General features: G+C 40.5%; 1 protein-coding gene across 4 annotated transcripts in view; it reads left to right on the top strand.

The window, feature by feature from the left end:
- The first annotated feature begins 2,009 nt into the window (after positions 1 to 2,009).
- Positions 2,010 to 20,356, top strand: part of fam120b (family with sequence similarity 120 member B) — a 28,277-nt gene continuing 9,930 nt past the window's right edge. For 3 of the 4 annotated variants that reach the window (XM_061765962.1, XM_061765961.1, XM_061765960.1), the window contains exons 1-12: positions 7,044 to 7,132; positions 7,404 to 7,523; positions 10,026 to 10,216; positions 10,393 to 10,526; positions 10,767 to 10,889; positions 11,490 to 11,681; positions 11,777 to 12,041; positions 12,128 to 12,311; positions 12,405 to 12,506; positions 13,141 to 13,313; positions 14,947 to 15,039; positions 20,090 to 20,296. In XM_061765962.1, coding sequence (XP_061621946.1) covers positions 7,406 to 7,523; positions 10,026 to 10,216; positions 10,393 to 10,526; positions 10,767 to 10,889; positions 11,490 to 11,681; positions 11,777 to 12,041; positions 12,128 to 12,311; positions 12,405 to 12,506; positions 13,141 to 13,313; positions 14,947 to 15,039; positions 20,090 to 20,296 — 1,782 coding nt within the window. In that variant the 5' untranslated portion in view covers positions 7,044 to 7,132; positions 7,404 to 7,405. Of the gene's footprint in view, positions 2,142 to 2,815; positions 2,906 to 7,043; positions 7,133 to 7,403; positions 7,524 to 10,025; positions 10,217 to 10,392; positions 10,527 to 10,766; positions 10,890 to 11,489; positions 11,682 to 11,776; positions 12,042 to 12,127; positions 12,312 to 12,404; positions 12,507 to 13,140; positions 13,314 to 14,946; positions 15,040 to 20,089; positions 20,297 to 20,356 lie in introns of those variants that run through there. The other variant, XM_061765959.1, reaches the window with a different exon arrangement.

The following is a 20,356-nucleotide window of genomic DNA, read 5'->3' as shown; positions in this document are numbered from 1 at the left end:
CAAAACCGTAAAAAAAATGAAAATTTGCTCATTTTTTACTAGTTTCAGTTCACCCGACCCCCCCCCCCCCCCCCCCCCCTTTCATTTTTCATGACACAGCGGTAAACATGCCCTGTCCCAGCTACATATATTTTGGAACATGTTGAAGGCATAAAATCCCAAATGAGTGAATATTTGCACAAAAAAAAAAGTTTATCAGTTTTCACATTAAATAAATACTTTGTAGTGTATTCAATTGAATAAAGGTAAAAAAAAAAGAAAAAAAAAGAAAAGGATTTGCATATCATTGTATTGTGTTCTTGTTTACATTTTACGCAAAGTCCCAACTTCATTTGAATTGGGGCTTGTAAAATAAAATACATTATACTCACCAGAGATGCTGATTATTAAATGTAATGTGTGCAGATCACGACAGTTTTGTTTGCAACTTGGCTTGCTTTGACCAACCAATCAGAGGAAAAAATGGTGGCGTTATTGTAGGCCAGCTAGCTGGTCCTCTGAGGCGAATTTGAAATCTGATTGGTTAAAGAAACTGTCCTATTGTTTGTATAGTGCAAATCTCCAGCACTACTAATTATGAAGGCTTTGGGAAGATTACATTGACATGACAACACATAGAGGCTAAAATCTGATTGACACGACAAAATATCCAACATCAACATACAGTTGTGGAAGCAATGCAGCCAAGAGAAATGCTAAAAAATGGAGAATAGACTGTTCAAAATAAATTCATATAATTTCATTGGGAAAAAAATATAAGAATTTAGTTTTTCAAATCAATGTTTCTGATCGGGTTAAGGCCCGTAGAGAAGAATGTGCTGGCCCTCACGGTTCACCACTGCTGAATAATAATAATAATAATGTCATTGACTAAGAAAGCGGGCCATTCCGGGTCCACTGCGGACCGATTCAAGTAGGCAAATGCGGTTCCTTCCTACCATTGCTCAAGGCAGATAATCAACAACTGCGTGTTTGTAATGTGCCCTTTCATGCGACTTCAGGGGCCTTTAACCTTGAGCCTTAACACCATTGTCCTTGCCTGACATGGCGCTTCCATGCAGATACCAGTGTGTATTTAGCTATATAGGACGCTGATTTCATTTAACCAGTTGATTTCAGCCTGCAGCATTGTAGAGCGCCTCAATGGGTTACAAAGCTCCTATGTGGAGTGTCTTCAAATCCCCCTCTGGAGACCTTTTATTATTTCACCTCATCGCAACTATCGGAGGCGCCCTGTGCACCTCTCCCTCTGCCTCCATATACCATCAGTCATTCATCACCATGACGTGACACACATTTTGCAATTAAGCCTGCAAAGCGTGACTTGGGCGTATGGCGAGTTGGAAAGTACAGCGCCCCCCCCCCCCCCACACACACAGCCTCCCCGCTTGTCTGACCACGTTTCTCCACCCTCAATTTTCGCCGCGAGATTCTGGAGTGGTGTACTTGTAGCTCCGCCCACTTCGCGCTCTATTACGCGCTTGCATGTGCGCGAGTTTGAGAAATTGTTTAACTGCATATCGATTGTTTAACTGGAGTGCTTAGCACATTGTCCTTGGTGTGCGCGTGGAGCTGCGTGTGTGTGTGTGTGTGTCTGTGCACGCGCGCGTGTGTGGAGCAGGGGGCTCTGTGACACGCACCAGCACAACAAAGGAAGAGGTCTCGCGCCCCGCCGCCCATTCATCCCTTTCTCTGGCCAAGTAATTCCCATTGATTCTTACTGAAGGACGAGTCGCGAGCCCCTCGGGGGAGAACTGTGTGATTTGTGAAGGGTCGCAAGGACAAGACACGCCCCTCCTCGAGCCTGGCCATCTGCTCCCCCAAACACCATAACACCAACTACCAAATGGTAACACCCCCCCCTTCATCTCTACTCAAATAATTCCTCTCTTCCAACTTACCTCTCTGAATCTGTGTTTACAGTCTCTTCTATTTCATTTTCCTTCACTGTGATTGAATACTTTCTGCATTGGAAGCAACCAGTTGCATGTTGGGCAGATCAGAGTGGAGGCATGCAGTGGTTATGGGATGGCCATATGGTCTGTGTGTGTGTGCCAAGAAATGGATGGATGGCTGCCGTGGGAAACCCTGCATCATTGCCATCACACTCACACGTCAAATGGCAGCCTGCGGAAATCAAAGTAAGGCCATTATCACATGACCACTGTGATGATGGACTGTGACACACTTGAATTGTTTTGTTACTTTTGAATGGGTGGGCTTGATACGTATACTCACAGGACATAACATTCGCAACACCGGCACAATCTAATGAGATCCACTCAAAGCCTTACAAAGGCATTAATCCTAGGTTTTGTGTTTATTTTTTACTTTGCAGTAATGTAGAACTATACTAGACCAGACTGACCAGACTGACTGCTGTTTCGAATCTGCTGCCCCTCTCATGGAGCTAAATAAGGTCCCGGAAATATTAGGATCCCCCTCATTACGCAGTTCTAGATCACTGCAAACTGCAACCAAAAACATGTTTACTTCCTGGAATATCTCTGTGTGACAGTGTCAGTCAAAACTGAGCATTGTTATCTTTGTATTTTTGATATAGAGTCTATGCTGTGTTGGATGTCATTAGATTGGTGCATGTGTACCTAATCAAGTGACCAGAGAGTGTCCTTATTTAACAGGTTAGGTTTAATGAGCATGTGTCAGCCTTTGATACAGCTCTTGTGTTGGATCCTGAACTGCACAATAATTCCTATATATATGCCTATATATATATATATATATAATTGTAATAAGTAATTGTGTAAAACTTTGTCATCTCAAAAAACAGACTTGTCTCCCTTTATTTTTTAAGATGCGAAGATCCCCAGATCACCTAGGAATGTACCAACACCACCTGTTAACCCGAATGTACAGCAGTACTGTGCAAGGTACATCAAATCAGGTGGGTATTTTTACATTTTAGCTTTTACTGTATAGATTACATTATTATATCATTTATAATAAAATGAGTGGGGCTGATTAAAATAGCTGTAGGCCTAATATTGAATCGAATGCCAGGATTAGTTTTTTTGTGTTTGGTTTTAGTTTTATGGCAAATAATGTTAATGTTTTCATTTCAAAATACTATTGTACAAGTTTGAAGTGTGTGTGTTTTGGAGTGTGTATTAGCACCACAAGTGAATATCAATCTGCTTTTAACAATGATTTAAAAGTCCATGATTGAGTTTACAACTCCCACGAGACATTATTTCACAGTATAGCCTAGGATATGATGTTTGATTTGAATCCAAAAATAGCCAAAAACAAACAAAGCCCCCTGCATTGGGAACAAATCGCACACTGCCTTGCTCCCTGAGATCCCTGCGCTGCGGCCCCCTGGGGGTCCTTGGCCTTTAGTTTGAGAACCAGTGGCCTCCAGCAGCAGGATTAGCCAGGCCAGCTGCCCAGAGAAACCCCAGGCTCTGGACGCTGACACAAGGCCTGACCCCAGGGTAGCTACTATCAGGGACCCTGAGTGGGATTTGGACAGCTCTCGGTGTGTATGTATGTGTGTTGTTCATTGAGTTGGACAACTGTTGAGCCAGCGCAGATTTGGGCAGCGGAGGTTCTTTGTATGTGTGTGCGTGCTTGTATGGTCAATTCTTTCCGGGGGTTAACTGCTGATCCAGTACAAATGGGAGTTGTGGGGGTGGGGGGGGGGGGGGGGGGGGGGGGGGGGGGTGGTTGCTGTCGTGTGCTCCTGGAACATCTGCCTCTGTTTCTCCTGAGTCAAGGTTTGGTCAGGAGAGGAAGGGTGGGGGCACACAGAGGGGGTTGAACAGAGGGAAGGAGATAGAAGATGAGAAAAGCAAGTCTGTAGAAGTTTTAGGAGAAGGAAGAAGATGACAACGTCCAATGAGAGCTGGCCATGTGCTGGCTATACATACCCCCTCCCACTATTACTTGTGTTCACCTACACCACGAGGGCATGTGGACACTGGTTCAAAATCAACAGTAAAGTGAAAAACTAATTTGGCCCATCAACAAACTATTCATTCATTGATTTCCCATACCGCTGTTCCTCACTAGAGTCGTGGACGGGCTAGAGCCTATCCCAGCTAACTCTGAGCGAGAGGCGGGGTACACCCTGAACTGGTCGCCAGCCAATCGCAGGGCACATATAAACAAACAACCATTTGCACTCACATTCACACCTAAAGGCAATTTCAGAATCAGAATCAGAATCAGAATCATCTTTATTTGCCAAGTATGTCCAAAACACACAAGGAATTTGTCTCCGGTAGTTGGAGCCGCTCTAGTACAACAGACAGTCAATTTACAGAACACTTTGGAGACATAAAGACATTGACAAAAAACAACAATTGTGCAAAAAGATGCAGAGTCCTCAGTTCGAATGGCTAATATCGCAATAGTCCGGTGCAATGACCATTGTGCAAAGGGCACTGAGACTTCAAGGAGTGTATGCGGTTTAAAGTGACGAGTACTGCGATAATCTGGGACAATGGTTGTGCAAATGTTACAGATACTCCTCAATCAGTGTGCAAATGGAGCAGATGCTACTCTGGCATGAGTGGCCACTATATGCAAATAGTGCAGCACGGCGAGACAACTACAGTGAGTGCACGAGTAATACATAATACAGAAATGTGACAACGAACTCAAGTCAAAAAATTGCCAGCTTGTTGTAATGGAATTGTAAGTTAGCTGTTCAAGAAGTTGATTGCAAGAGGGAAGAAGCTGTTGGAATGTCTACTAGTTCTAGTTTGCATTGATCGGTAGCGCCTACCTGAGGGAAGTCTTCAATGAACCTGCCGTTCATATTTTTGTATTATTAATTTGTATTAGTAATTTCAGTGTAATTCTGCAACCTAACAAACAAATGGTGAGGAAAAAATTGTATTGTAACATAAGCTCCAACAAGATACCAATAAGATCCTGTCTGATGATGACAAGCTTAACCTGTTAACATTTGGACCCGAGTACAAATTATGAGTGAATATTCGTGGGTAGTAGTGATGTACTGATCGATACTGAAATATTGATACCTTCAATACCTTTATGCTTTGAAATCAATTCTCAAATCAGAATGTCAATATCTTTGATACGTCAGTGATTTGAGATAATGTATATCAATTACAGAAACACAGTGAAAACTATCTGTTGAGACCTTGACTAAATGAAATGTGGTTGGTTGAAACTACTTTGGCGGCACGGTGGACGACTGGTTAGAGCGTCAGCCTCACAGTTCTGAGGATCCGGGTTCAATCCCCGGCCCCGCCTGTGTGGAGTTTGCATGTTCTCCCCGTGCCTACGTCGTTTTCTCCGGGCACTCCGGTTTCCTCCCACATCCCAAAAACATGCATTAATTGGAGACTCTGAATTGCCCATAGGCATGACTGTGAGTGCGAATGGTTGTTTGTTTCTATGTGCCCTGTGATTGGCTGGCAACCAGTTCAGGGTGTACCCCGCCTCCTGCCCGATGACAGCTGGGATAGGCTCCAGCACGCCCGAGACCCTAGTGAGGAGAAGCGGCTCAGAAAATGGATGGATGGATGGATGAATCTACTTTTTCTTCCGCCTGGATAAGTGTGTCAGTCAAGACGCAGTTGTGTGATGTTTGTGGAAAAATGGTAAGGAGTTGTGACAACATAACAAACCTTGTGAAACACCTCATGTTATACCACAACATAGAATATGAGGCATTTATGATGAGGCAGACAAATGAGGGGAACACATTGTAAGTTTGCTGCTAGAGCAAGGCAGACATATATGATGGAGTCCTTCGGTGCTGCAGGCAGGCAGTATCCAGGTACAGAGAGAGAAAATATGGAGCTTTAAGCGCCGCTAAGTACTGTTAGTGCTGGAGTTGTTAAAATTAAATACATTACAAACAAATGGCTGCATGAGTTTAGTTTGGAAAAATACTGTTTGTGTATCACTGAAATTGTCTCACATGAGCAAAAAGCCTAGATTTATTCAGGTATGGTTTGTAAAGAACTGATCATTTAAAGTGGGTTACATAGACTAAGGTGCTGTTAAATTATACAGACCAATTGTGATAAAACAGGCATAGTGAACATGGAAAATATACTGTATACGAGACGAAATGGATACCAGATAGAATTTTACTCGGTATCGGATCAGAAAGAAAATCTGTGGTATCGAACATTACTAATGGGTGGGAGTGAGAGAAACGACTTGTCCCCCAACGTTCATTTGGCGCTGAATTACACATTCTCATTTGTTTACAGTACTTGATATAACCGTTTTACTAGTACAATGACTGTAAGATTGAAAAGTTTGAGTCGAAGGATGAGTTGAAACCTCATCAGTCCTGATCATCAGCATCTGTTCTGACCCCCTAATGTCCTTCTTTTGTCTTGTATTGTTAAAGTCTTGAAGTGTGACTAACTCTGTTTCCTCAGTCATGTTAATTCTCTTCTGTAGTGTACAGTATTGATGTGTCTGCAATACCGATTCTTAACAAAAACACACTTATGAGCAATGATTGATATTAAAATGTTTTCTTGATATGTCAGCATGGCCAGAATTTTTAAGTGCACACACGGGGGGCAGATTTACAACTGAGCTCATCCCTACTCGAAGATCAGTGGACTGTGGTGGATTGCCCTTCTAGTCCACTGAGCATCTGGCTGGGGAACGACAGATGCTGACAGCTGGACTGACAGCCAGCATATGCCGCTTTCTTTTTTTCTGCTAAGATCAGACAATAGAGTCGAGGGGACGGGGGGTGCATTGTGTGGAAGATAGACCTAATGGCTAGTGACTTCAGAAAAGAAGTTCCATTCTCCTGGAGAGCAATTAGTCTGTCTCTGATCCCAGCCTGGAGAGTTTATGGGTGGACTGATGCCACAAGACCACAATGGGCCAGTTATATTCATGCCCCCTTAAGAGGTTTATATTTTAAAATGTAATATATTCCATCACCAGCTATTCTCTTTTATATTACGTGTGTATGTTAGTTAGGTTTGCATGGTGTTTTATCTGTGGATTGGTAGCAATGATTCGGATCACCCGTTTCGACTGACTGGTGTGGCTGCGTGCGCTTTGTTTTGCAGCGTCGTGACGTCACTGTGCGACACAGGAAGTGATAGTTTCAGACCAAAACAACCAGGAGACTCTGCCTTATTCTACGTGATATTTAGAAGTAAGTGGTTCGCTAAACGCAAAGTTAAATAGTAGCGGCGGCAACGTATATAAGGTATTGAGTTAGTTTCAAATTGCAAGGACTGCGGCTATACCGTAACTAGTAAAACTTGCAAACGGACGCTAAGCTAATCGCTAGCATAAAGAAGAGACGAATCCTAAACAAGTAACATCGCATCTCGTTCTTACGTGACAACATCAACGCATATCAAACAGACGCCTTCTTGGTACCTCCAAATAAATGTTGTTTTATTCCTGCTCTCCCTCTGTAGAAATGGGAGTAAAAGGTCTCCAGTATTTCATGGAGCGCTGCTGTCCAGAATCCTGCGTAACTGTCGACCTGAGAGAAATGGTCAAACAACATGTTCCCAAAACATCTGACAACACTTCCAGTTGAGTGCATTTGTAACGCTCGTGTATTTCTATATGTACATAGTGTTCTTAAAGTCTGGACACGTCGCCAATTGCATATCTTACAGAAGTAACATTTTCAACATTTCCTTAAAGTGGAGTATTAACATATAACGTCATCGATATGATTTTTAACATTACAAAGGTTGATGTGCTTGGCAAGATTCGAATGAACTTGATGCAGGTACTCCACTTTGCCGCCATGTGGCTAGAATTCATTATACTTATTATGGTGTTTTCTTCAGGTACACTACACTTCTTCCCATGTTCCAAAACCATGCATGTTAGGTTAAATAAAGACTCAATTGGTGTTAATCTTACTGTTAATGGTTGTTGGGTCTATAGATGCCCTGCGATTGGCTTGCTACCAGGCTAGGGTGTACCCTGCCTCTTACCAGAAGTCAGCTGGGATAGTTTACCTGTGACCTATACCGCGAAGCGATACAGAAAATGGAAGGACGAATTACTGTAGTTGCCATTTTACATTTTTTTTCTGCAACCTTTTAAAAAAATCTTCTGCAACCGTTAACTGGATCCAAAGCCATAGTCCTTGCAGATGAGCTTATGCCTTTAGGGACATCCTGCATATTCACTGTATCTATAGATCAGTTGTCTCTTTGTAACACAATTCGGTTGAAGTGGCCCCCGAGTAATACAACCTCTGTTTTACTAGTAGTCAACTGCCACCTAATACGTCTAAATAATAGCAATATTACTCATCCGTTGATTATGCAGGCTGTAGGTACGAGGGATGATTGAAAAAGTTTGTGGCCTATGTTATAAAAAAAATACTGACAAATTGAAACATTTATACAATATTTCAATAAATTCCCTTTGTATGTTTACACACTTATTCCAGCGGTTGTGGAGTTTACAGATGCCCTGTTAATAGAAGCTTGAGTCTTGGCCCCCCGGAAATACTCCTCTACGTCATCAATGACATCATCATCTGTAGCGAAATGTTGACAGCTAAGATCTTTTTCATCTTGGGGAATAGATAGTAGTAATCTGAGGGAGCCAAATCAGGTGAATCATTGTACATCCGCTATATTCACCGGAATATGGTGGTGCCTGAGTATGCCGGGGAGAGAGCTCGTCGGCCGCTTTAGGGTCTCAAAATGTGTGAAAAGTATGTGCAGTTTCTGACTGACCACTTTCTTCCATGGTACCAAAAGAAAAGCATGCTTTAAGTAACAAAAGCATCTTCAAGCATGGCAGTGCACCATCTCAAAAGAAATTCAAGAAGACACTCTCCAAAAACTCACAAGTTTATTGGATGTAAGAATTGTGAAGCTGCTATCAAATATGGGGTCCTGTGTCAAAATGTAACTTATTATGTTTTAATAGTCATAATTTTAATTTGTGCGATAATTTGGAATAAGTCATTGATGGTGTAGTAGTGGTACACTCGCCTGATTTTGGTGCGGGCAGCGTGGGTTCAGTTCCCACTCAGTGACGGTGTGAATGTGAGTGCGAATGGTTGTCCGTGTCTATATGTGCCCTGCGACTAGTTCAGGGTGTAGTGCAACTTTCGCTTGAAGTCAGCTGGGATAGGCTCCAGTGCCCCGCGACCATAACCAGGATAAGCGGTGTTGAAAATGGAGGGATGGAAAATTTGGAATAGTGCATTTTAAGTTATTGTTAAAAAAAATACTGTTATTAGGGTTAGGTTTGTTCACAAACATAATTATATTCTGACGGTTGATGATTTGAAAATTATGCAGACTGTCATTTGTATCAGCCAATTTGGAAAATCTAAGAAAAATATAATTTGCCTAATAATTTGGAACAGGGTGTAGTTCATCTGATTAATCCCAAATAAAGTTCAGCTGTTGTAGTAGGCATTTTTTTTCTTATTTCTAGCAAAGACCTGAAGGTTTTATGTAATAATTTGCAAAAATGCGTTAAATGTTTTTTTTTTCCCCCAAAAAATACTGTTATCATTGGGAGGTAGAACAAAAACTTGAAAAGATGTCAATTATCTTTTAATTGAGTTGTACAGGTAATAGGCCACATTGATAATGAACCATTTTTAAATACGTCTCATGGTACGTCAATCATTGGTCAAATTTTTTTTATACCACAAAAATGTGCGATTTGGGGTGTGTAGACCTTTTATATCAGCTGTATATGCAGAGAGAAGATTACTGCGTGTGTATGAGGTGAGTATCTTCTCATGACCACGAAATTGCTTCCTGAGCGGCCAGGAAGGACAGAGATCCGTTTACCACTTTCCTATGTCACGTTAAGTTACATTTCTGGTTCTATGGTCATCATTATATATGTTGCCATCACTGGTACCCTTCTGCATCACATAAAAACACAAAAGTCAAAGAAAAAGCCAAACACTCTTTTTGTCATTCATTGGGTTGGAGTCTCAAGAGAGTATGCCTGATGTCTCATTTCACTAAGGTTTCAATTGAAGGTTTCGCTGTACGACTGCATGTGTTCATACCCTGAAAATTGTACACCATTTCATTCAGGTCCCACACTTGTTGTGGATGGGATGGCCTGCCTGCGCCACTGGTACTTGTGTAAAGACTGGGTGTGTGGGGGTCAGTGGAACGAGTACATGAGCATCCTGAGGCGCTGGGTGGAGACATTCACGTCTGCAGGAATTCGTCTTGTCTTCTTCTTTGATGGCGTGGTTGAGGAGAAGAAGAGACATGAGTGGGTGAGTAACACAAGCTTGTGAGGTGTGAACATACATGAATTGTTGTAAATTCATTGATGATTGAAGTTTTGAAAGCGTCAATGAAACGTTACATTCTTAGGATTTTAACAACTTGCTATTTCACTTCCACCTGTTCATCATTAGGCTTAAAACTATTGTGTGATTATTGCTTACAGGTGAAGCGAAGACGAAGAGTAAACGGGCAGGTGTCTAAACTATTCCGTTACATTAAGTTACATGGAGAACAACCAGGCAAAGATCTCTTCACTCTGCCCTCTGGCTTGGCAACATTCACACCCTTTGCCCTCAGGTTTGCAGGTTTTCACATATCAATGTGCGACTAAAACAAGTATTTGTATCTTTTTTTTTTTATCTTGATTGATTTTATCTTTTTTTCTTAGTCTATTTTTATATCACAATTCTTGAGACTTATTGGGCTAATCTGGGAGCTTGGGTATAGGATTTTATGCCGTATGTGTAAATGTCCTTGAATCTTTGAATAATAGTATAATAATAATAATAATGATCATATTGATGTATTTTTTGGCAGGACATTAGGTCAGGACGTATTTTGCTCAGTGCAGGAGGCTGACTATGAGATTGCCTGTTATGCCCGTCGCCATGGCTGCATGGGCATTTTGGGACAGGACTCAGACTTCATCATATATGACAGGTTGGTTAAGTTGAGGCCGTTATTTTCATTTAAATTTAAACATGATATAGTCATAATAATGTATGCCGTATTTCAATATGAATATGCATGCCATGGTTATTCTGTTGTCTCAAATATTTCCTTCCACACCATAGTGTAACAAAAATGTCTTCTACTTCACAGAAAAATACAAAGATAAAAATGCTGCTTTGATTTCAAGTAAATGTCAATTTTTTTACATCACATAAAGGTTTTTTCGCCCCTTTACATCTGTGAAAGAAGGAGAAAGATTTTCTTTATTGCTCAGATAAAAAAAAAAAATGTCCCAAAATTTTGAGAAACATGTATTTAATCAACAGTGATTATATGAATGAATTTTTAAAAAAGCCAGACGTCAAACGGCATCATTCCAAACATACCCAAATTCCAATAGTAGCAGTAATTAGAAAAACATGGAGTGCGACTTACAAGAGTTGAGTCTTGCACAAATGGGCCTTTAGTTTGACTTTTTCAACTTTACCTATGGTCACAGATTCATCCCTTGTGTCACTAACAAGTCAAATTGACTGAAGAAAATGCAGACTGACAGATTTAAATATGTAATTGTTGTTCTTTTTCAAGTGTTCCTTACTTGTCAGTGGCAAAACTGCAGTTAGACCGCCTCACCACCGTCCTATACGACCGAGAGAGGCTTTGCCGAGCCATTGGATTGGATGTTTCTCAGTTACCGCTACTGGCCTGTCTACTCGGTAACGATGTGGTGCCAGAAGAGCGTATGCAAGCTATCAGGAACAGTGCTTGGACAGCATACAGGTGTGTGGATAATTGTCTATCATTATATGTAAGTGTCACAATTAAAATGTAAATATAATAAAAGAAAACAAACATTTATAAGATCGTTTTGTCAGGAAACCGTATGACACAGCCCACTCTGGAGCTCCCCAGAGGCAGATGGTGTTAGCTGTATCCCAGTTTGTCAGCTCTTTGTGGGGCAGAGAGGAGGAAGAGAGGGGGCTTATTCCTCAGACTCTGAAACTAACAGTTGCAGACAGACAGCTCCTGGAAAAAGGGATTTGCTCCTATTTACTAGCTGGACCGGAAGCTTCTCAGCGGGATGCCCTACCTCCTATAACCTCTACCTTTGAGAAACGTGTCAGTCCAGAAATATTAAAGGTATATCCTGTACCACACCTACAAATGTATGTCTTTATTCACTTTGTTGAGTCTCAACCATGTTTCACTGTTTGGTTCTTCTGTAGGCTTGTGTAGAAAAGCATGTGTCGGCAGAGGGTTTCATGGTTTACAATGTCGTGTGTGAAGGAGTGATTGAATGTAGCAATAGTCTGGAGGATGAGGAGGATCGTGAACTGGTGCCGCAGGCTGTTGTCTACAAGTCCTGCAGACAACGGATTTATGGTTTGCTACTGCTCAACAGGCATGATGGTAAAATAGCACACACAAAAGACATGCAGAGTAGACTCGCACCCATGGACTCCTTCATGTTAGAAAGGCATTTTCTAAACTTTGTGTTTTCAGACAGCACTGTGGAACCTCCTGCCATCAGAGAGTGGTTTGTCTATCCAGGCAACCCTTTGAAGGAGCCCGACATGGTCCTCCCCATCCCAATCTGTATCGCATGTACTGTATCTACATTCATTGTGTAAACAGTTGTTATGTCCCCAGTTAATACAGTTTCATTTTACAGTGCTCCTGTGAAATTACACGCAGTCTGGTTCAGTGGTCTAACCTTTTCCATTTGAAGACATTCGAATTCCATACAGACTATGTTTTAGTGATGGGAAAAAAGGCTACAGAAGTCACTCTTGTGTAGCGTAAACCATAAGTAACTTTTAATAATAAGTAAGAGTACTTTAGTTGATGCGGATGCCTTTCTGCACCTTTCTTTAGGTCTTTGTCATTGCCATGGTTCTGTTAGTTTTCCCCATCATCCCTGCAACTCTTGTGTTATACACGGCCAAAAAGCCCCCCAAAAGACAAAAAATACTTTTAAGAAATATAGACTGGAAGGTGAGGGAGACCAGCTTTATCTTGTCTTATGACATCTCACACCCTGTTTTCATTCAGGCTTTTCCTTAAAATTTAGAATTGAAGTCGAACTTGTTCCACTACCTATCCGTTCAGCTGTAATGACAGTCCGAGTCCACTGTAATCACTACAGGCTCAGTTGTTCATGTCCAACATGCCACATGCACTCAAATGTTTCTGAATCCCGAACCAAACACCTCACTATTTTATCTGTCTGGCTTTGTAGGTGAACAGCCCAGTCTTGACTTGCTGTGGTTCAGCTCCGGGCCTGAAGTTTCCGCCCTTCGGCTGATGAGCTTTCTTTCAATATTTGACTGCCAGGAGCTTGCAGAGATGTATGGAGTTGTTGAAGACTTTCTCCTGGCTGCTCTTTGTCTGGTCACCTACATTGCCCTCCAGGTAGTGCTTAGTAGTAGATTTTAATATTTTTTAGCAGTAATGTCTAAAAGCCAAATTAATGTTACTTTCATTTGTTTATTAAAATAATTTACTTCCACAGCAAAAGCATCACCATAATTTTACAAGGAGTATTAGGGCCACAGTTGTACATATGTGTGGGCTTTTACTTTGGAATATGACCAACGTACCACACTGCAGTTGTACCCCCTTTTGTCACTATATGATGTGATGTGATGTTAAACATTTCTCGGTAACATTGTGTACTGCAGTGTTTTGTCTGGCTTGATGGCCACCATTATCATCCAGATTGACCAGTTTAGTCATAGACACGTCAACAGCTGTTCTGATAACCACCCCAACACTTTATTTCTTAATTTACCACACAACATTGTGTCTTTATTATGGGTAAAGTGTTGGGCTTTTAAAATACAGCATATGTTTGTGCGACATCATCGGTAGGCCATCAAAAGATGTTTTGTCTTTAATCACATACTATTTTATTACAATTTTTTCCTAAAACAAATGAAGTGTTAACAGGATAACAAGCCTCTAGTGTCCATCATGGGGACAATTCAGTTTATGTTTTTTCCTCAAGAATTTGCATATATGTAGGTCCAGAAATATTTGGACAACGACTATGAGCTTTTTCATTTATATGCCACCACAGTGGATTTGAAGACTAGATGACTTTCATGTGTAAATTAGGAGGCTTCGCCCCCCACAAATGGCATTTATTATTTAGAAATTACAACCATTTGTTACCACTTGTAATAGGCTCAAATGTACATATTTGGGCTATTGTTAATTGGTGAGATGTAGTGCGTCTGTGGGTTATTTCAAACCAAAAAAGCAAATAGAGGTCTGGAGTTGCTATCAGGTATTGAGTTGGCTCACTGTTTACATACTTATGGATCTAAATCTACATTAAAAATATGATATGGTGAGCAGGGTCTGTAAACTGTCATGCCATGTGAAAGTAGGGCTTCTGTGCCTTCCTTAAGGACACCCACGCTCCATATTCTTATTAGTTAGGTCTGTAGCATTGTGTTAAACATATCCATCTAAAATTAAGCAGAAACCCAGAAATCACACACTAAAATGAACAAAGTAGTCTATTCTATTTTTTCCCTGTCGTAGTTATACTTTTACTAAAGGTCTCTTAGGCAGGAAAACTTTGCTTGTTTCCAGATAGATTTTTGGCACAGCTGTCTGATGCTTCCTTTGCGACTGCGATTGAAATGGTCTAAAAAACAAAAAAGCATCACAACAGAAGGGCAACTTGTTAGAGGGTCCTTTAGATGAGTAGACAAGCAAAGAGGAGCAGACGGGCCGACAGACAACAGTGGCTGTTGTTGTCTGATGTCCGCTGCATTCACATTCGCTCGTCACTCGTCTGTTGAAATAGCTTTAGGGTTTGTTTGTTTTGAACATGCCACACACACAGAGACACACACACACAGAGACTCGTACACACTGGCTGCCTTCTTTGCTGCATTCAGCTTTGCTGCTTTCCTTGTTGAGGGCAGACCAAACAAACAGATCCCACTCAGAAGACACACCAAGATGGGATTAAATTTGAAAGCCATGTATTATAACCATAGATTTCTTCCTTTTCTTATCGCTCTCTCACTAGGTACCATCTTTATGTTCAGAGGACGTGGATGCTTACCTGAGTCAGGCTGTGTGTCTGAGGCTAACATCTCTGCAAGAGCTTCAACAGATAAAGGTCAGCAGAGTACGCACTTATTGCAACTACTTCAATTTGTGATGCGTTTCCCAATGTATGAGAACAATGGCGCTGTATACTTTACAGTAAACACGCTTCCAGTCAGGGAAAATATAAAGCAAAAAACATAGCGAAAACCTAAGTAGGCTCTTGAATGGGAATCTCTTAGAATAAACAAATAGCACAATTAGAAGTGGGCTTGTTATGTAAATGGTGTTGTTTGTATTTTCTATTTTCTATCTGTCTATCACCTATTGTATCTATCTGACTGTCTGTCTAGACTATTACAAACAGCTGTCACGTTGATGAAGAGCAGTTCTAGTTCACTATAAACCCCAATTCCAATGTAGTTGGGACAATAAAATCCGAATACAATATATATATATATATATATATATATATATATATATATATATATATATATATATATATATATTTGCAAATAGTCACTCATTTAGAATTTGATGCCTGCAACACGTTCCAAAAAAGCTGGGACAGGGGTATGTTTACAACTGTTTTACATGAATTTTCCTTTTAACAACACTCAATAAGCATTTGGGAACTGATAACACTTAATTGTTGAAGCGTTTTAGATGAAATTTTTTCCAATTATTGCTTGATGTACAGCTTCAGTTGCTCAACAGTCTGGGGTCTCCGGTGTCATATTTTGCACTTCATAATGCGGCACACATTTTCAATGGGTTGACAGTCTCGGACTCGCACTCTTTTACTACGAAGCCACGCTGTTGTAAGAATAAGCAGGGATGTCCCAGAAAAAGACGTTGCTTGGATTGCATATGTTACTCCAAAACCTGTACAGTATGTACAGTGGGTACCGAAAGTATTCAGAACCCCTTAAATGTTTTACTCTTTTATTGTATTGCAGCCATTTACTAAAATCATTTAAGTTCATTTTTTCCACATTAATGTACACACAGCACCCTATTTTGACAGAAAAAAACAGAATTGTTGACATTTTTCCAGATTTATGAAAAAGGAAAAACTGAAATTTAAGTCTGAAAACTTTCCTTACCCTCTGTACCTTTCAGCATTAATGGTTCCTTCACAGATGTGATTATTCATGCAATGGGCACAAACACAAACGCATACCATCACTGAACTTTGTGCTCATATAAATCTGCATGGCTTTGACCCGGAGGCACGACGACCATGATTTCCAAATACAATTTGAATTGTGAACTCGTCAGACCACAGCACACTTTTCAATGTTGCGTCAGTCTATCTCAGATAATCTGAGTGTTGCTGAAATATGGCTTTGCATGGTAGCGTTTTAACTTGCATTCCACGAACTGTGTTAACTGACAATGCTTTTCTGAAGTGTTCCTGAGTCCACATGGGAATGTCCTTTACACAATGATGCAGGATTTTAATGCAGCACCACCTGAGGGATCAAAGGTCATGGGCATTCAATGTTTTTCTCCAAAATATATTAATTTTATGACGATATTATGGACAGTAGATGATGAAATACTTAAATTCCACACAATTGTATATTAAGAAATGTTGTTCTTAAACTGTTGGACTACTGCTCATGAAGTTGTTCACAAAGTGGCGAACCTCGCTCGATCCTTGCTTGTGAACAACTGAGCTTTTTAAAACATATTCACTGCCATTGACGACTTTAGAAATTCAATATCTATGTTTACTGGGAGGTTTTAAGGGATGCTCCTTTTATACCCAATCCTGACACTCACCTGTTTTCAATCAACCTGTTCCAAACAGGTGTTTTTTAAAAAAATATTCATTCCTCAACTTTCCCAGTATTTGGTTGCTCTTGTCCCATCTTGTTTGGAATGTGTTGCAGGCAATTCAAAATGAGAGAATATTTGCAAAAAAACAAACAAACAAACAAAAAAAAGCTTATATAATGTTCATCAGTTTGAATATGAAATATCTTGTCTTTGTAGTGTATTCAGCTGAATATAGGTTGAAAAGGTTTCTGTATTATGTTTTTATTTAAATTTTACAGTGTCCCAGTATTGGAATTGTGGGATTCGTACTTCAGTGATATTTTAATGCCATTGTCAATCAAAACAGAGGGTTATCTTAGCAAAGACAGAATCTTTGATAGGGCTCTTGTACTGAATGACAGATCTTTCCACTGTACCTAAAGTGTGACCGATGACTGTAGGTAAAAAGCATATTTGACCTGGTAAAACTTGGTGTTGTTGTCATTGGGTCAATAGCGATCCTTCCTGTTGACTCTTTTGAAAAGTTAATGTGACATTTTAAATCTGTCAATCAATATTTAAATTATGTGATTTTCTCCTTATAAGTTGTGAAAATTAAATTTATTTATGGAGTTGGTTCAAAAATTACTGTTTTCCTCAGTAACTTAAAGTGTCTTAACAGCTGTTCCCGAACCAGTCACTGCCTTTTTGTTGACCCTTTTATTTTCACCGCTTAATTACCATACTTATTTTGTCTTTTGCCTCTTCATCTATTTGCTGCACAGTAATTAGGGTAGTGTGTCGTATTTAATAGGTGATGTGGGAGAGGTTTGAGGCTCTTGGAGGGTGTGGGTCTGCAAATGATCAGTATAGATTTACCTGCACAAGCACATACAAATAAAAAGAAGAATAGACTTATCAGCTCTCCATTGTGGCAGTTGTGTGTGTGTGTGTATGTGTGTGTGTCTGTGTGTGTGTGTGTGAGAGAGAGAGAGAGGGATAGAGAGTGTGTTCTGGGGACGATCGCCCGTCTGTCCCGGCTGACGCTCACCACATGGGGTTATTTACATCAAACACGCGTCTCCCCATTGAGAACGGACACACACACAAACGCACACTGTTTTCTGTCCTTTGTCACACTTTGTGTGTTCTCATATTCTTAGTCTTTTTACTCTTTCAGTCTCCTTTTCCTTCTTTGTGTCAGTTTATTTGTGCGCTTCAGGGTTTTTGTGCGTCTGTCCAGTGCGTCATTGTTTTCAGTGTGTGAAGCTGTGTTTGACTGGAAGCAGGTGATAGGCAGAGCCGTGTGAGTTCTGATGTGTGTGTGTGTGTGTGTGTGTACGAAATCACAGTTATCAGCGCTATCTGCCAAGGGACAGGTGAGAGCATAACATATGCGCACACAGTGAACATCTGCCTTCTGTCATTGACTCTGCTCTTTGCCTCAGTGGTTATTTACAACATAATGCAACATTCTGGAGCAACACATAGGAAACCACAGCACATTTGTTTTTTGTTACCTTATTTTTTTACCTCAAAAGAATAGGCAAATTTTCTTTGTGGTTATACTAAGGCTCATATTCATGATCTGTATCTTCAGATTCTATTAATTCACTAAGATCAATGTAAGTTATATCAATGGATGGCCATTTTCGCCCATGTGAGGATAAAAAAGTAGCAATTTTCATTTAAAAAAAACATAATTTTTAAAATAAATCTTTATATATAGTATCACAATTTGAAATAAATAAAATAGGACCAATAAAATACATAAATATAAATTAATAATATATGGGACAACTGCAGTAATTGAATGCTTTTGTTAGCTATTATTGTCATAATAAATACATACGTTTTAAGCAGGTTAAGCACTATAAAAACAATTGAATTTGTGCATGACATTTCTGTTTTCTCTTCATTTTTACTCTTTCTGCTATGATAATTGTGTTTGTTGTAAAATGATAAAGAAAAACAATGATTGATTTGACATTTGTATACATATGTAACATACCCAAGTGTTAAGATGTTTGTAAAACCTTGAAATATATGAAGCCAAAGGCCCAGTACACACATAAAGACAATCGGCCTCTTTCTGTGCCGATTTTGCCCCTTCCCAACCAAACACGTCAAACGCCGGTCAATCTTAAGTCTTACAAGATTATCCTATAAGATTGTCCTCAGTCTTATGTCTGTCAAGAGTAGATTCTTCCCGATTTTAGGGTCCGAAACAGGTCGGGCCGACAATCTTAAATAATGAAGACGTTCAAAAATTACGACCAAAAATCATCGTGTGTGGGGGAGAGCTGACTTGTCCCGAGTCATGACGCCGTGAACCGTGATGGAACAGAATATAGCCAATCATGAAGCACCCTGACTCAACAAAAACAATCATAAATAAAAACAAGCATGTCTTACCCGATGTCGTTTCTTTGTATAAAAGTGGGCTCCCCAGATGGTAAGAAGTATTTTCCAAAGCAAGTTGTTGTTGTTTTTTTTTTTAAATGAAACGCCATTTTACAAGGCTCTCGGCTCCAGTAACCTTCAGGACCATTCGGGAAACATCAGTGCCAAGTCTTTCGTCTTCTTCGGTTTTGTGAGATCACGTGTGATCACGCGACATTTCGAGATCACCAGTGGAACAATGTGTGTGGTGTTCTGTTATTATCGGAGCACATCTCACATAATACGACAAAACTATTAAATGCCAATTTGTTTTCTGCATGAGTGGGGTCTGTCGTAGATAAAACATCTTGTAAGAGTTGAAAAGACCTTCTGTATCTACCGGGTCTATGATGTATCCTCAGTGGACTTTGGGCCTCTTTGAATAGTCAAATCTCCTAACCTTTATACCACCTCGGGTCAAGGTGAGATGAAAAGGCTGCTTCCTTTTTGAACATAGGAAAAGACAACTGTTTGAAATAAATTCTACTCCACTTTTCCTAGCTGACGCTCACGTGGCGGAACGTAACATATTGGTGCCGTAATGGATTATGGGTAACATACCTCCTTTCGTAAAGGTTTGTCAGGAGTAAACTATTCTAAAGGTGGTTTGAAGGTTGCGCCGAGGCATCTCTCTTCAGCATTTTTAGAATTCAAACAATCTTTCCTCCAAGTAATTTTGGGTCATCTCGCTCAGACAGGGAAGGAGAGTAAAGTTCCTAAGCAAAAAACATACTCTGAAGAAGTCTATTGTCTCCGACTGAGCTGTGTGTTGCAGGAATGTAAAGTGAGATGGCGCAAGTTCACGCTGCTTCTTGTCCAAGTGCCGTGACAGTTGATCAAACAAAGCATCAGCCATCTCAGTAAAGATGTGATGTGTGTGACCATGCAAGTATAATTCCAACCTTCTTTTCTCTCAGCTGCCATTCCTCAGCAGTCGAGCAGTCCAACTGGGCTCTCTCTACGTCCGGGGACTGAGCTACCTGCTGGGGGCCAACTGTGCCAGTGGCTGCCCACTGCCCACCACTGCCCTCATGCCTTGGCAAAGCTTCGATGGACAGCTCTTCCACTCTAAGTACCTGCTGGCACATAGTGGCACTGAGCAAATGGTGCTTCTGGACAACCTTGTGAGTGGAAAAGGGGATACTAATAGTTGAAATACACTCATTTGCCACTTTATTAGGCAC

Source organism: Phyllopteryx taeniolatus, chromosome 2, assembly GCF_024500385.1.
Source record: "Phyllopteryx taeniolatus isolate TA_2022b chromosome 2, UOR_Ptae_1.2, whole genome shotgun sequence".
Taxonomy (NCBI): Eukaryota; Metazoa; Chordata; class Actinopteri; order Syngnathiformes; family Syngnathidae; genus Phyllopteryx; species Phyllopteryx taeniolatus.
This window is presented reverse-complemented; position numbering and strand designations above follow the sequence as displayed.